Below are 17142 nucleotides of genomic sequence, written 5' to 3' on the forward strand. Positions count from 1 at the left end.
GCCTGCTCTGAACTTTTCCCTGGCGTGATGTGTCCTTGGAGACTGCTCTGAAGAACAATCTGTTAGTGGAGGTGCCATTGCTGTCCAGGTTTTTGGGGGGATATCACTCTGTTCTTTGCTCATTGGTTCATTGAATATACAGAATTAGCATTAGCTGCAGTTCACTTTGGTATAGACACAAGAAGCAAGAAGTTCAGGTTTTGGTCTCAAGCAGCTCTTGTGATGGCTGGGAGATGCTGTTTTACCTCTATCCTTTTTAAAAGGCCATGCCATGATGCATCCTAGCCAGCAGTGAGGATTCTGCTTGCATCTACTTCAGTGGAAAGTATATGTTTTCCCTGCTCTTTTCCTCTTGCCCTGACAGATCAGAGACATTTCTTGATGATGTTTAACCCTTAGCCTTAGAAGAGAACTATGCATTGCATCCAGGAGATGTTTAACATGCAGAGACTTGGAAAAGGTAAACCTACTCACCTATTCCCTTCTGGAGTGACTTTAGATCTTCTCTTTATGTACAGACCACAGGACCAGAATCAAAACATTCAGCTGAGCCTGTGAAAATTAACCCGCTGCCTTCAGTATCAGTCACTGTGAAGCATATTCTCTTCATGAGGGTTCTCCTTGTGATAGAAAAACCAGAATGTGTTTGGCACTGAAAATAAACACTGCTTTTCCTGCCACTGGAATGAGACAAGGCGATGCAAAACAAACTGGGAAGACAGCCAGCTGAGCCCCTCCTGTTGGAAATGGGGAGAAGAGGAAGGGAATGGGAGGCATGGAGAAAGGTTTATGTTGCTATCACACTGCAGAAAGCAACTTCAGCTTTTCGTATTTGTGACCACTTCGCAAAATCTGAGCTGCCCCGAGTTGGTGTTGCCAGTGTCTCTCTCTCTCTTCCAAACCTGGCTGTATTCCCATAGTCCCACTGGCCTCCTTGTAGAGACTGGGAGGCTGCCTGGAGGGATCAGGGAGCTGAACTGGACAAGTCCAAACCTGAACTGGGTTATGGTGGGGTCAGGTGACTGTCAGCTCAAGACCAAATGCAGGATCTTGACGGCATCATCTTAAATTAAATGGTTTTAGTGCTGTACCATCAGATGTTTCAGTGGCACCTCTGAAGGTGTCTGTGTGTCTTCATTGCCTTCAAACAGCATTTTGCACAGACAACATCAGGTGAAATGAACCCAACCCCAAGTTTCATTTCCATATTTTTTTCCAAAAGGTTTTTATTTTTTTATCTAAAATTCTCTGTGCCTTTGTGACTTAGGGCTCTATATTAATTTATTTTTTCTGTGACCAGTGATTCCAAGTTGCTTTGGTGTTTCAAAAAAGGGGAGTGTTTGCATTCACAAGATAAACGTGGATGTGTATGGGCATATGTGAGCTGGTACTCCTGGAAAATGAAGTGGGCTATAATTGGGTTATGGATCATAAAACACTAAAAAACTGCAGCACTTCAGGATGATGAGCTGTACACGAAACACTCATTGTCAGTGCTGTCATTTCTCAGCTGATTCACGTAGAGGAGGAAGTGGCTTTGGCATGTAATCAATACCCTGAGCGAGAGAAGTAGAGTGAAGCTTGTTGTAGCCAGCACGACCCCTTATTAGAAAGAAAATAACCTATTCTTATTCCTAAAGACGATCTAAAGGGCAGGGAATGCATATCCTGACACTGCAAATGATAAAAAGCCAATTTCTGGGATTGAAGTTTGGTGCTGAGGTGAGTGAAAAAGTTCCCATGTGGTGGAGTTTTGACTGCTGGGGTCAAACCTGCATCACTGACTTGTGTCGTGACTGTTTTCTTTCCCAAATACTTCCCTAAAAATACAGGCTACAGTCACTGGACCTGTATATTTTTAACTGCTGGTAAGGGCACCAGTGATCCGTGGCTTGCCTTTGAGTAAGAGGTGTAGCTGTTGTGTGTGGGTGGCCAGGAGGTACGTCAGCAAATACGATATTCTGATGCTGTCAAGGTACAAATCTCCTGAAACTTATGACCTTTGTTTTGTGTTTATTCTCATTTCCTTTGTTCTTTCCTGCTAGTTTGTTAACTCTCTGGAAGTAAATCTCACTTCTGTCTGGCACCTGAGCAGCACCTAGAACAGGGGTAGTTGTGGCTCCTACAGACAAACCACAGCATCTCAAAAGGCTGTGAAATATCATGGCAGAGTCTGAAAGGTAGGGAATTGCAAACAGAATTTTGCATTTAATTTGCAGTAAGGGGATTTAAGTTGCATAGTGGGGTGAGCTTCCTACTAATAGCACAGTCAAATATAAATAGGCTGCCTTGAAAGGCTGTGGATTTATCGTCACTGAGAAACTCAGAGAATAGATGAGCCAACCCCATCCTAGGACTCATTGGTAAGCTGATTCTGCCCAGGCACATTGGGATGAACTGTATGGCCTCTTAACATCTTCTTTGGGACTGTTTTTTTGTGTTTCTGTCACCTTCCAAAGCTGACTCTGGACTTTAACCCCTCATACATCCCACTCAGACTAGGGGGAAGTTCTGTATTCACCTTGTAAAACCTATTGATTGAGCAAATCTCATCTACAATCCATCAATACATTTTATGTCGGCCATTTTATGTCACACAAACATGTTTGTCAGTATTATTTTTCAGAATAGGCCCTAACTTACAGAATCATAGAATAGTTGGAGTTGGAAGACACCTTTAAAGTTCATCTAGTCCAACATCTCCTGCAATGAGCATCCTCAACTTCTCTGGGAAGTTGTATTTCCATGGTGCCCAAAATTTATCCAGCTACTCTGTTGGACATTCAGCACCAGAAACATGTATAGATCTGATTCCAGCACTACTACATAGTTGCTAGAGCTGCTTTTCTTCTTTTCTCTAGACTGCATGAGAAGAACTGTGCTAAAAACTACTTGAGGTACAGAACAAGGTGTAGAAAAGCCAGTCTGTTGGGGATCATGGAAATACCTCTCACAAGAGAGGTAACAGAGCCTTTGTTGAGGACTACAGTGTGATCAGTGGCCAGGCCCAGGCACTACTGTTTGCAGAAGCATGTTTATGAAAGAGAATAAAGTTCAAGGGATAATTGTAGGTAAAAGTAAAAGTTCGATATGTTATGTGGGGTGAGAAATGTTTGAAAGTGTCAGGAAAGAGTAGAATTCACAGTGTAAAGATCACAGAAAGAGGTGTTACTTCTGAAGTTCAGAGAACCATAGGATGGGACGACACTATTTTTTATCAGCAATGGACAAGTCTGGGGCAAACACCAGGAAACAGAGATTAGCTGAGAAAGAGTTTTCTCCAGTTTTCAAGCTGGAAAAGAGATCTGACTATCTAAGTATAACAGCATACAACATAGCAAAGGCTCTACAGCTCTTCAGACAGGCAGGTCTGTATGGATCTTGCAGGACTTACCTTTCTGCAGTGACAGAATCACTGAAGGCCAAGGAGTCATCTGACCTTTTCTTCCACCCCCATGAACTTGGCAAAAAGGATTTTTGTCTTTGTCAAGAAGTTACATTAGTTGGGCTACAGAACAGGCTGAGCATTGCTCATGTGTTACACACACTCTTGGCTGAGCATATTTGTCAATGCTGGATGACAGTAGTAAGTTTCACTTTTATTTAATAGTTTTCCCACAAAACAGGGGGGGACAGCAATGTTGGTTCACTTCCACATTTTGGGTTTTAACCACAAAGAACTTGTGAGAGCACTTCTAACATTTTTTTTCTAGGAGTGGTGTCATTTGCCCAAGTGCCTGGAGAAGTCTGATGGGTTGGTACCGGACAGGCAGTAGTCCCAAAACAACACTCTATTTCCAGCTATTTACACATCATATAACTAAAGATCCACACTGCTAAAATGCAAATTGGGTTTGATAATTTAATACTAAAAAGAGGAGTTGGTTAAGGATCCTAATGACAAAATATTATTTTTTTTTTCACAGAACAAAGGACAGAGCAGGGAGTTAGCACAGAGACTCTTTTAATACACCATAAGCTCAAGAGGCTTCAACATTTGTCTTCCTTTCAGAAGTGGTAAGAGCCATGAAATTTATAATTTCTGTATTCTCTGCTATAACTGTCACAGAGAAATTAGGAGAGATCTGTTCCTGCATGGAATTTTACTGTAAATGGGAAAAGTAGGAAGGAACTGCTGATAGAAATGAGAAACATCCCAGGAACCTGAGTTGAGACACAGCAAGAAGCTATACCATGATTTTCCTCGCTGTTTTAAAAAATAAGTGCAGGAGAGCAGCGAGACTTTGAGGCATTGAAATTACAGGCAATTAATTGAGCAACTGCAGGTGAGATGTGAGAAAAAAAGTAAAAAGGGTGGAAAGATGGAGCCTGATGCTTGATTAACACCTGGTTGCAGCTGGTTGTCCCTCTCAGCCTGGGAGCTGAGTGGCAACAACTGTACCTTATTAAAGGTGATTTTCCAGCCAATGGGAAATTGGCTTGGGTCATTTAAATACTGAAGTTCAGACAGCTACTCCTGCTCAGAGAACAGATAAAATAGCTGCGTTATTTCTCCCAGAGAGTAACTGAAGTTATTTTTCCACATGCTAGTGTAAGTATAAGGGGCTTTGTTTTTTCCTTTGTTTGTGTCATTTTTTTGTTTGTTTGTTTGCTTTTTCTGAGGCATTGCAAGTGATATTTAAATAAACATTGCAGATAAAAAGTCCAGTATCCTTTAGTGGAGTGTTACCTTTATCTGCTTGAAGGCTCCTGTACACTCAGAGAACATACCTAAATCTAACTGCAATGCTTTTTGAAGTTTTTCTTTTTAAGATAATGCATCTACTTTTTAAGATAATGCGTTTACTTTTTAAAGATAATGCACCTACTTTTTAAAGATAATGCACCTCTAATAACGTGGGAGACTGCTCTGCTTTCCTGGCATTTATTTTTAAGGAGCAAATCTTTTAAAACAGATGTAATTAAGAGCAATCTCTTCTCTATTTTTTTTTCTGACCTTCTTACTATTGTTATTTTTTTAAAATATTTTTGTGGGTAAGGGCATATTCATTAAGATAAACGTTACCACTTGCAGAAACAACAATAGAAAAATAATCTTGGGCATCTTGCCTCTGCATATATAAAACCAAGTTGCTGCCATGCAGCTTGTAATAAACCAATTTAAGTAGAACGCTGAGTATTTATGTCCATTGCAATCTAGATTAATAAATACTTACATACGATTTTATTCCTTGCTTCACAAGATTATACAAGTGGTAATTCTTGTGTTATATGCCAGTGAATCATGTTGCTGTTTTGGGGAAAGGAATTAGTTTTTCTGTCTTAAAGAAAAGCAGGGATCCAACTTCTTGGGAAGGGGAGGTTTCTTTGTTTCACTTCTTGATGCAGAGTTTGAGTAAAAAGACCCAGTTCAATGAAATCTGTATCCTTGTGGAGGAAAGTTGGTATTTGTACTGTGCAGGGACAAGGGGTCTGGTGTTCTCCCTCTGCAGAAAACCATGTTAGTCCCTCTCACGCTCACACACCTCCCCATGAGCTTTAGTTACAAAACTGGAGTTTAATGTTCCTCTGCCTGTAACAGAAGGCTGGGCTGTGATGGTGCTGCTCTGACAGGCTGGCTATGAGTAAAACCCTACCTTGGACTCTCTGAGGATGGTTTTTGTTGGTTATGGAGGTGACACAGTTAACATACACTGAACTCTTCACTGCTTCCCCAATTCTTACTTTAAAAGGAGTGTTGTGTTTTGTTTTCTGTGGGTTTTTTTTGTTTGCTTGTGTTTTTTGTTCTTAAACATTATACACAATCTTGTGGAGAGAAGCAACACTTTCAGAGCTGAGGAGCTGAAAATGTTAGAGTGAGAGAAAACAGGTATTTAGCTGCAATATTGGGTGCAAAATATCACTTAAAATCTGATTCTTGGGAGCTTCAGCTAGCTTCATTTGGGATGTTATTATTATTTAACAACATCTCAATGTCACAGGTAAGTTCCAATAGTATTCCTTGTTTTCCTTTCATGTCTTTCCAATGACAAAGATTTGGTTAAGAGCTCTGTTCCAGGCCAGTTGGGTTACACTGGCTGGTGGATGGCCTTTCTCAGTGCTGGTGTTTCAGGATGGGTTTTTTTGGGAGGGGATAAGAAACTGAGTGAATTTTGCTGTGGGACAGTGCCCAGTGAAAGCTCCCACATGCTCAGTTCAAGGAAGGTGGTTGTAATTCTCCAGGGCAGACATGGAAACCTCACTTGAAACATGGCAATGCACCTCTTTATATAAAAACCATGGTCATACATTGATGAGGACATCTAAAGATGAGCAGATGGAAGTCAAAGTTCGTTACCTGCAGTGTTCATTGATATAAACATTAAACAACTGTTGACACCAAATATGAAATTATAAATGTCTGAAATATTATATTAATATTAAATATTAATTAATTATAAATGTCTGAAATTATAAGTGTCTGAAATAGTGAAAATCTGATTGTTAGTCTGGTTTTTTTTGGGGGTTTTTTTTGTTTGTTTGTTTTTTGTGGGAAAATGGTTATGTTTTTCCCTATGTACACTTCTCATTCTAGTACCAAATTTTTAATTCAAGAAATCATAAACCTGTATCTTTCCAATTTTGTGTGTGGTAATCCATAGGATACAACATTCATGTTCTTCTTGGGAGGTCTTTAAAAGCTCAAGTTCATGAACACCCAGTTTTAACTTTCAGCCACCTGAAAAATGCACCTCCCATGCCTTGGTCACGCACATACTTATGGCAAATACCTTTTTAAATGTTGCCTGGGAGGATAGATAATAAAAATACAAATAGGATGAAGTGGCTCTACAGGGTATGCTTTTTGGGTAATTCCCTGTGGGGTAGCATTGATAGCTCTCAATGTGGCTAATTAGTAGAAGAAACAGTGGGTTTTGATTTTTTTATTTCTGTAGTTTCACAGAAAGGGTGAAAGTCTTATTGGTCTCACTTTTCCTGCCTCCCCACAGCCCCCCCAATACTCAGTTTGGGATAAATTGGTCTGAGTAACATTGCTTGATGCTTCCTTTAATCCAAAGAGTCAGCTACTAAGTTGCAGGGAGTTCTTTAGTTTAAATTTTCATTCTCTACTCCCATAATTATAGTATTTAAGAATAAGCAATGAGATTTCAGAAAGTATTTCTGCCTCTATTTCCCAAGTTTTCCAAATCCACATCCACTTCTAGTTCTCTGGATGACTAAACATTGTGACCAAAGGTTTCTGTCACAGCTGAATTTTCAAACCACTTGATAAGAAAGCTGCAGTTTGTCTGCTGAATGGATAAACTGGCACAAAGAACACGTATATGTTGATTATCCTGACTCTTTTCTCTTGTTTCTATTCTTTTCCAGATATTTTGCAAGAGAAGGGAATTGATAATGTCTTCAGAACCGGGGGCTAAGAAACGGTACCACAACCCAGTGGACAGCATATGCAGGAAGATCAAGTCCATCCAGATGATGGACCAAGTCTCTAACCCTGCTTTGCAGATCCCAAAGTTTCTGTCCAGGAACTTTGACAATCCACAGTGCAACGTCAAAAAAAATCTGGAAGAAATACTGAAAGGCAGGACTTCCAGAAGTCATGACAGTGCCAGCCCAACTTCAATCAGTCCCAGCAATGACAGCGTTTTCTATTCAAACTCGTCCCCTTGTCTCGGGCCTGTCTCTGACTCCTCTGCTGAAGATGCCACCTTTACAGTCATTAAAAGGAATGAGAGCTCCAGCAACTCCTGGATGCCAGGATGTCCCATGGAGAACCGTTCTCCATACTGTTTTGGATCCCGGGAGGCCAATACTCAGAACAGGCTGTGTGCTTTATGGAAGGCTGAATCTAAAGATGTGTGTCGTAAACAGACCTATCTCACATCAACTCCAAGTTTCTATTTCTTCAAGTCTGATAAAAAGCCAGACAGTGCTGTGACCCAATCTCCTGTGCCAAAGGCATTTCCTTTGAGTGAAAGAGGTAAAAATCCTGGAAACCCCCCCCCCCCAAAACTCCCAATTCAAAATCCTAGGCATCTGAACATTCAGCCTACATAGATGACATTTATTTACTATTCAAACTGGTAACAATACATTTTAGTGTCACTTAAATCTAATAAGACCACAAGTAGAGCTGAATATAGTCTTAAATTTTCTCTAAAAAATATTAATGTGAATGTAAAAAGTGAGGAAGTAATGAGTCAAGTCAAACTTTTTTCCAAATATCCTAATTAATTTTCATTGTTAAGAGATTTGGCTACTAATGTAGACTGCCTTTAGTATAAAAAGATGCGTGAGTTTGGGTGTTGCTCTTGGATTGGGGGGTTTGTGTGTATTTGTTTCTGTAGGAATTGTTTTATTAATAAATGAATTTGACTATAATGATTTACCTACAATATATCTGGAGTGGGATGGAAGAAAATGCATGTGTAGAACTAGATGCATAAACCTGTTCCCAAAACAGAGGATCTTGGTGTTATTTGTCAGTAAAAACTCTGTTTTTATTGAGGGAAGGGGGGAAGGGGACTGGTTTTGTTTTAATCATCTGAAAAAAATATCAAAATTTAAGAAGCTATCATTCAAGCAGTGGTATTTCATGTGTGATGTTGCTGTTACAAACGTAATATTGTAGTTAGAAGCTGTGGTTCATGAAAACAAGTAAAAATGGACAATAACAGACTGATTTTATCATAGGAGGGAGGCAGATACTGGAGTTCAAAGCCGACGATGTGAGCTTGATCTCTGAGGAAGACTTACTGACCACAATCTTCTGGGCATGTGACATAGAACATACAGGTTTGCCAGGGGCTTTTCATTGCTCTGTTTTGTTCTCTCGGATTTTCAAGTTTCAGATCCTGTTGTGGCCCCTGAAACACACCAGTCCCTGCTGTGCTGAGACTCCCTTAGTGAGGTGCTTATGAGTGGCAGATGCAGAATAAATCCATAAATGCACAGTGCCTGACTCCTTCCCTGCTGATCTTTGCAGGATTTTAGTGCAGGGGAAGTAGAGGAGCAACATTCTCTTAGCACACACCCTTATTGGAAAGGACTGTTTCTTTCTTTTAACATTTTTCCTGCTAGAAAAGAAGAACTTTCAGGAACTTCAGAGCAAGAGAGAATTCCTCCCAGTTGCACCTGAACATGTCTAAAAGTGGGAGTATCATAGAATATAGTATGGCTTGGGTTGGAAGGGACCTTAAAGATCATCCAGTTCCAACCCTCTGCCATGGGCAGGGACACCTTCCACTAGACCAGGTTGCTCAGAGCCTCATCCAACCTGGCCTTGAGTAGTAAATAGAGAAAGGAGTAGTCTGGCAGAATAATATAATGGCAATCACAGGGCTTGATAAGAGACCTGAAAGCAATAGCACAGCAAATGTGTCAACTCTTGCTCCTCTTAAACTGAAGGCCACAAAACTGGTAAACTTGATTCTCACACTTCTGTATTAGAAAAAAAACCAAGCAAACCCCCATCACTAATGAAAGAAAAAAAACCCAAACAAACACACACACAAAACCAAAAAAAAAACCAACCAAAAGCTCTAAACTCATTTTTTCCAGGTCACAGTACAACTGCAGGGATCAATTTCTTACCTACAACTCTTGAGGGCATTTGCATCCAGTGCACTTTGGTAGCGTGGCCTTTTACAGGTTTTTATAATGAATCTGGCACTTGACATCAGTTTCTGTTTTAGGAAAAGTGGCAGTTTCCAAGATAGTCGATTATTTGAGGCACACAACTAGTCGGGGATCAGAAGACAGTGGTCTTGAAGAGCTGTGCAACATGCTGGACCCAGACCAGAAGGATGTCTCCATGGACCTGGAAACGTATCATGCGGTCATGGGAGAGTGGATCGAAGATCGCAAGAGAAAATGGTAATGGCTTTTTAATAAATCTACCTCACAAGTCTCCTGTGAAAAAAGGAGAGTATAAAGTTCCTCTGTGGCTTCTAGAAAGAAGATGATATTGGAACACAGTGTCCATAACATGGGATTTGGCTGAAATTTCATAGGTGTTACAGAGTTGGTAAGGAATCCAAGGTCACGCTGATTTTGATACTTCTTTGTTGCAGGGAAGATAGTGCCACTGAAGAATCATCAGCAAGCATGGAAGACCTGGAATTGCAAGCACCTAAAATCATCCCTGAAGGTGCAGACTATTTTATTCTATTTCTGTTCAGGCAAAACTCCCCTTTCTTGCTCTATAACCAAAATCCTCAGCTCTTTCAGCCAAAAAGACACCTGTCCGGATGAATGTTACATCAGGAAGCCTGGAGGCCTTTGGAGGTGATGTGTCTAGAGGAGACATGTAAGTCCATTTAAGCAATTCTTTCTCAGAATGTAGTACTCCTGGCTTTGAATTACTCGACAGAAATCCCTGGAACCACTGTTCCTGAACACCATGCTGGTAGAGTTTCTAATGCTGACCTCAGTCTGCAGTGGCTCTTGGTGCTGTCACCTTCTTCCTCACAGCTTCTACTCAGACTTGAAAACACACTGGTGGTTTTTCCTACTGATATCTTGGTGCTTCTCTGTCCATTTGCATTTTCAATTCCCTGTGGGCAGGGATTTGCCATGTATTTCCCTGTTTAAACTGATTCCTTCCCTCCACCAAATTCTTAGATGTACAATGATAAGAAGACATTACGTCCTTAAAATCTGGTCCTTTGGTTTTGTTTGGGGTTGTTTTTCTTGTGGTAGGGAGTTTGTTGGGTTTTTTTGCTAGTTACACCTGTTAACAAGTACCAGAAGTTTCATTTGAAGTTTATGCATAGTCTGAAATCCAAGATCTACTTTCTGATGCTTCCCTGTAATTTCTCAGGATCTCAAAAGGGTGATCCTCATTCAAGTTTTGGTTGAAAGTATAAGTAGGGAATGGCTTAGGAGAAAAGAAAGGATCCAGGAAACTGTGGAGCTAATACAAAAGTATTAGTAGTGACCTAAGAGGTGATTAGTAAAAGCTTAAGACACTCTAAAATAGATATCCAGATGTGGCACTTGTCTGGTGGCGTATTTCAGTTGCAGGCAGCATAAAAAAAGTACTTAAAACCAAAAGAGTTCTTGGTGTCTATAAAATCAGAGAACTGACATGAAGATATTCTGCCATCTCTGCAAAGTAAATGACTGGACAGTGCAGCACTGCAAGTCCTCTGTGGGCTCTCCTCTCCCCTCTAATCAGTGCAGCAGAGCATCAGGATTTTTAAAAAGCATAAATTGGATCAAATCACCTTTCTCAATCTTTCCTGACTTTGTTGCTGGAACAGGGAGACCTCTGACCTGATAAGCTGTGTTGCTGACCTGCAGTACAAAATCCATAAGCTTCAGGAAGACCACAATAAGCTGAAGCTCTCACTGGAAGCTGCAGATGAGACCAACAACAAGCTGCTGGCAGATAATGAGCATTTACATCAACAACTTAAAAGGTGGGAGACCCTGAGGGCACCAGGGCTAAGCTGTGATGGCCATGGGCAGGGTTATGTTCTTCCAAATGGTCTGTCCTTGCTTTAGTGCTTTTCTCCTCCCCAGTGCTTCATAACAGCAGTTTTCTTGACTTTCTGTAGTATCTGTGGGGTTTAATCCTCTTGCCTGGTTGTTCTGCCCTGTTCCTCCTTATATATACCTCCTTTCATGGTTATAAAATCAGTCATTCATCTCAGAGCTCTTGCAGGGTGAGACTGCACACAGGCAAAATCTTGGGGTAAAGCAAACTAAAACAGGCAAAACAACAACAAAAAGACTTAATATTACCAAGAGAACAGCTAAGCACTGGAAGGCTTCCAATCCTAGATCACATACTCGTTGCCAAGCAGAGGGAAAATGAGTGTGTGAGAGGTATTTTGCTACTCCTTTGAGGAACTGAGGTGAGTTGTCTCCCTTGTTTAGTATTTCTGTAGCCTGGGGACATATCAGTGCCATGAGTACAAGCCTTTTTCATAGCGCTCCTCTGATCTAATTAATTAAAATGTGATAGTTTGGTCAGCTGCCAAACCATGCCCAGTATTTTCTAGGGAGATTAAGGTAAGAATCCTGCAGGGTTGTTGGCATGGGACATGTGCCTTTATGCTGGACCACCTGCTCTGGGATGCTCTGTGTGATACAGCCAGCCTGGAAAAGGGTTGTATAAATACACACGGTTTTGGGGTATCAGATCAGGATAAAAAAATGTTGTGGAGCTTATCCTGGAAAAGTTGGCTGAAATGGTTCTTGCAGCTGCTAACTATGAAGTAATAATACTTGTAGTATTAATAACTCATCATAAGGATGAGTTTATGTGCTCAGGTAGCACGATATATTTAACTGTAACAAGATAAATTGCTAGCATGCCTTTGTCTACATCCACCTGTCTTGGATGCTGTATTTGCCTTGGGTTTCATCCCTTACTGGGATGCAGAAGGAGGTGATAAACTGTGAGTGAACCCATGAACTTGCTGGACAAAAAGGCTTAAACTTGGTAGTTGCTCAACTGTTGTGTCTGTGCCAAAAAAAAGTTGCTGGTATCTTCCAAAAATACTGTATTTCAAGCCTATCTAATGACCAACATTAACTGGCTGAATTTCTCTGGATTTACCTCCCCCTGTGCAGCATCCAACACTATGTGTTGAAAGCCAAATCACTGGAAGAAGAACTGGAAGAAGTAAGGAACAATCTGAACCTGTCAGAAGAGAAGAGAGAGCAGGCTCTCTGGCACAACAAACAACTTGTAGGTGCTCTTAATTCTTGGCTTACCTTGTCCAGCACCTCACACCTTGCTGTGACAGTGACATGTCCCCTCAGGCTGTTAAAATCAGCATGATGGCTTTTCTCTGTGCCAGTGGGTACGGAGGCCTTCTAAGGGTGTTTGAAATGTGATTTATTAGCATTTATGGAAATTTCTTTACACTATTTTCAGTTACAATGAAGAAAATTATAAAAAGGGCCTATCTTACATATAATTATGCTTAAAGGCAGCAGCTCTTTTGCTGCCATCACTAAACAACTTCTGTTTTGAAGTTGGTGAACCAGCAGGGACAGCAGACTCAGTTCAAGTGTCCAAAAAAAAGGAGGAATTTTCCAAAGCACCCCTAGATTATTGTCAATGGCCATAGAGACTGGGAGATATGACAAGTGTTCCATGCCAAGCAGGAACATGAGGATTTTTGAGGTTATCCTGCTGCAGTGTGTATATATGTTTTGTTTTGCTTTAATTTGATATTTCATGCATAATTTACCTTGTGAGAAAGGGGTGGAGTGGGAGAGAAAAATATTACTGGAATTTAGTAGTTGTACAAAGGGGTGAAACAGCACAGCTTTATCTTGGGCTCTGGATGTGTTTGTGGTCAGCTGCTTTTTGTCTTAGTTTGGCTTTGACTGTTGAACTTGACACAACTCTTGTTTTTCTCTTTTTCTATTATTGTCTTGGGGTTTTTTTGTTTTTTTGTTTGGTTTTTTTGTTGTTGTTTTGGTTTGTTTGTTTGTTTTTAATAAACCTGATCAGGAGAAAGAGAATCAGTCTCTCAACATCAAAGTTACTTGTCTCCAGGAAGAGGTAAAAAAATAAATCATGGTTTTACATGGTCTTGCCTGGCTAAAAGTTTACCATTAAGAAATAAAATGTTTAAAGCTTAACATGCTAAGTAGGTTATCAAAGTATCCAACGTTTTACAAGGATGACTTGTCATAAAACTTTATATCTTGAAGTTGCACTGTGCTTCAGATTTTCCATTTTGTGGGTAAGTAAGGATATAAGGTTAGAGAAACATGGGAGCAAGGAGAAGCAGCTTTACCCCCTTCCCTTTTTTTTCAAAGCTTTATAGGCAATTCCACATATTTCTAGTTAATGCAGCTAAATACATTGAAACAATCTCTATCAAAAATCTTTTAATTTCATATTCACTTCTGTTTCCCTCCTTTAAACCCTGTATGGAGCTGTAACACCGAAAATATGCAGTGGCTGGGGGTCTCCATTCACAGATGGATCCATTGACACTGGCCAAGGACCTACAGGAGGCTTGTAGGGAATATGCTGCTAATGGAGCTGCATCTTTAAGCTTGGATTTTGTCTGTTTTTCAGAGGACAGCTGTTCATTCTTACTTTATTTACTTCATTAAAGCAAATATTTTATAAACCAGTTTAAACTGTTTTAACACCTGCTTACAGCCTGTATTTCAGACTATTCAACATGAGACAAAGAGGTTAAATACTGCATAGTAATGAAAAGCACCTCCAGATTAATCTTTCTGAAAAGCTCCTAAGTTCAAATAGCTGTTAAACAGCGTCTTTCCAAAAATAATTGCTGCAGGCCTGAAAGCTTTTCTTTAGTTTTTCTAGGCCTGCTAATGCTTATAAATAACATTTTGGGATTTTCTCTTTTGCCTGTGCTCTGGAGAAATAGGGGGAGAAGGGATCAGGGGCATTTTTGGTGGGGCAAGCACATACAATGTATGTGCATAAATGCTGGTGGTGTCTGAGAGTAGGCAGCAGCTTGGGGGTGGAGATGTCATTTTTTTGCCTGGATTCTTCAAGGAGAAGCTGTCAATCCATTCAGCTGTGCCTAAACACTCTGCATCTTGCTTAGAATATTAGGAGTAGCATGGACACTGACGGACTACAAAAGAAGATTCTGGAGCTGTCTAAAAATGCAGCAGAACTTCAAGTAAGCATTTCAGCTCTAGGAGGAATAAAAAGACATGAAATAGTTTACTTGGGTCTGGTTGAGGGGGATATTTCTACTTCTGGAAGGCAGACAGCCCTGAAGCTGTCTATATTGAGGGACTGCAGTGCAATCATAGTTTGGGCAGTGCGACAGCTTTGACTGAGAAAGTTGCTGTCTGGAGGCCAGAAACTGTTTAATTTGTTCCTCCAAGTTAAACTTTTAGGAAACCTTTCCCCCACTATTTGAGACAATTTATTAGTCATACTTTGGGTGATATTGCTGGAAGTCTTGATCAGGAGAGATGAGAGGAAACAAAGGTGGCTGTGAAAGCTGAGAACACTTTCACTCTTCACTGGGTATGAGATTTGTACTTTCAGAAACACCACATAAAGTATTCCAAGAATAATTTAATGTTTCTAAGCTAGGAAGGTTGATACTCTTTTTCCCTTCCAGGAAGGAAATAGGAAGATAGTTGTATTGTAATCCATGCTGATGACTGGAATTACTTCTGATCTTTTCGTTCTTTAGATCCAAGTAAATCTCTGTGAGACCACTGTGGTGAATAAAGAGGCAAACTTGATCCAGGTTTGTAGCTTTTACTTTGCTGTCTTGACGGAAAATCACAGGATCCTAGAATGGTTTGAGTTGGAAGGACCTGGAAGATCATCTCATTCCAACCCCCTGCCGTGGGCAGGGAACATTCCACTAGGCCAGGTTGCTGTTCTGTGCTGACCATGGGATGATGTGTAAAAAGGCAAGGCAATAGTACTCACTGTGGCACTTTTATTTCTACTCTTCTCACACTGCAGAACCTGATCCTATAAATGGCTTCAAAGTAGGCGAGCTCTGCTTTAGGACCTGGTTATGAGCCAGCATAATTAAAGGTTTCAGCATTTTGCTTTTATTGAAAAAAAAAAAAAAAGAAAAAAAAAGAAAAGAGCAAAAAAAATAATCACAACCTATTTAAACAACCTTGCAAACTTCGGAAAAAAATGTACAGAAACTTCTAAAGACTGCTTCCTTCAACAGTTGCTAAAAGAATGTACCTGCAGAAGATTCTTTCCTTCATATCTCTTACCGAAACTGAATTTTTGTGTCAAACTAGAAATAGTGATTTGGAACCCAGTATAAAAGCAAATTTGTCCTTTCATTACTAAGGTGTAACTATCTAGGCTTTGCTGAAGAGTGAGCATTTCTGAGGTCTTTAAATTTGTATTTTGCATTGGAAAAAAAAAGATGTAAGACTACATAAAAGTGTTGGTATTCTCTGGATTAATGAATTATGCAAATTGCCTTCCAGGTCAAGGCAGTTTCTATTTAGCAGAACATGTTTTAAATCATCTGATAAAATATTTAACTCCCTATCTGCAAAAGTGAGTGCAGTTGAATTCAAATAGTAAAAAAGTGGTGCAGCTGATAATGTTGTAGCTGAGTGTTTTAATAATTTTGATTTGTTGATTATTTATTCCCTTCCTCCGAAGTAGCTTGAGGGCACAAATTTATTAAATTCTTTTTTAAAAAGTAGCTTTGTCTTTCTCCTCCTTGAACAATCCAGAGCTTTTGTGAGCTCTGTAGTATCATTTTATTTTAGCAAGTCCCTCTTAGTCTATTGACTAAATGGGAATTTTCAAAGTAGACTGCCAGACTGCATGTTGATAAATATGACTGTTTTGTATAATTTTGAAGAAACTGGCGTGGAAAACTGACTTTGCTTGTAATCATTATGATCTGTGGGATAAGGGTTTACCTGTAAGCTAAAAAAAAAAATCCTTCTCATGGCCCTCTGTCTGAGGGTAGATTGGACAGGATTGATGGTCATTAAAAATTATTGTGGCAACCTTTCTCTTCCAGGCCTGTAGAAAGGATGTGAAGATAAAAAAACCACTTTTCCTTTCTTTTTTTTTTTAATTTTAATAACTCTTTAGCACTTTTATCACTTTTCTCTGCCAAGACTGAAGACCTGATTCTATAACGTGATGTTTAATCTACAGAGTGCTACACTCATTGTGAAAAATAATGAGAGTTAACTCAGAACATTACAACTTGTTTTAAAGGTCAGCTGGGATTTAAACTTGTACCAGGTATAATATAGTCCTTGATTTCAGCTAAAACTAAGGTACTTCTGTCTAGTTTAATCTGCTGGTGCTGAAACCAGGTGAGGAATAAATTAAAGTTCAGCAGCTGGAAAGAGTGTTTGCCTCCTTAATTTCAGAAGTTAGGTAGAAAAGGTCATCTGAGTGCTTTCTGTTAGTTAATGTGCCAGGTATTCTGTTAATATGACTATATTTTCCTAAATGTGCAACTATTTTTGTGTTATATAATTAGGTTGCTACTCAAACCTAAGTCATAAGGATTACTGCTGGGATGTAGAATTGCATATAGTAGTTTTTATTTTGGTTCTTTTCTCCCCGATCTCTGCAGAAGGAGCAGGACATCCAGGAACTGAAGTTAACCATTGTGGAGTGTTCCTCAATAATAGAGGTATGGGACTGGGTTTAGTTTTTGCCTGTGTGAGGGGAAAGCTTGGATATCCTGTGTTTATTCT

The 17142-nt window shown here is 39.9% G+C and overlaps 1 protein-coding gene across 1 annotated transcript in view; it reads left to right on the forward strand.

The window, feature by feature from the left end:
* The first annotated feature begins 7359 nt into the window (after window positions 1-7359).
* The window catches only part of LRMP (lymphoid restricted membrane protein), a 37116-nt gene continuing 27333 nt past the window's right edge, over window positions 7360-17142 (forward strand). The window contains exons 1-11 of the mRNA XM_027660678.1: window positions 7360-8007; window positions 8691-8760; window positions 9660-9840; window positions 10038-10114; window positions 10195-10273; window positions 11229-11387; window positions 12547-12664; window positions 13439-13489; window positions 14520-14597; window positions 15126-15182; window positions 17019-17078. Coding sequence (XP_027516479.1) covers window positions 7360-8007; window positions 8691-8760; window positions 9660-9840; window positions 10038-10114; window positions 10195-10273; window positions 11229-11387; window positions 12547-12664; window positions 13439-13489; window positions 14520-14597; window positions 15126-15182; window positions 17019-17078 — 1578 coding nt within the window. The remainder of the gene's footprint in view (window positions 8008-8690; window positions 8761-9659; window positions 9841-10037; window positions 10115-10194; window positions 10274-11228; window positions 11388-12546; window positions 12665-13438; window positions 13490-14519; window positions 14598-15125; window positions 15183-17018; window positions 17079-17142) is intronic.

Source organism: Corapipo altera, unplaced genomic scaffold (genome assembly GCF_003945725.1).
Source record: "Corapipo altera isolate COAL_440 unplaced genomic scaffold, ASM394572v1 239, whole genome shotgun sequence".
Taxonomy (NCBI): Eukaryota; Metazoa; Chordata; class Aves; order Passeriformes; family Pipridae; genus Corapipo; species Corapipo altera.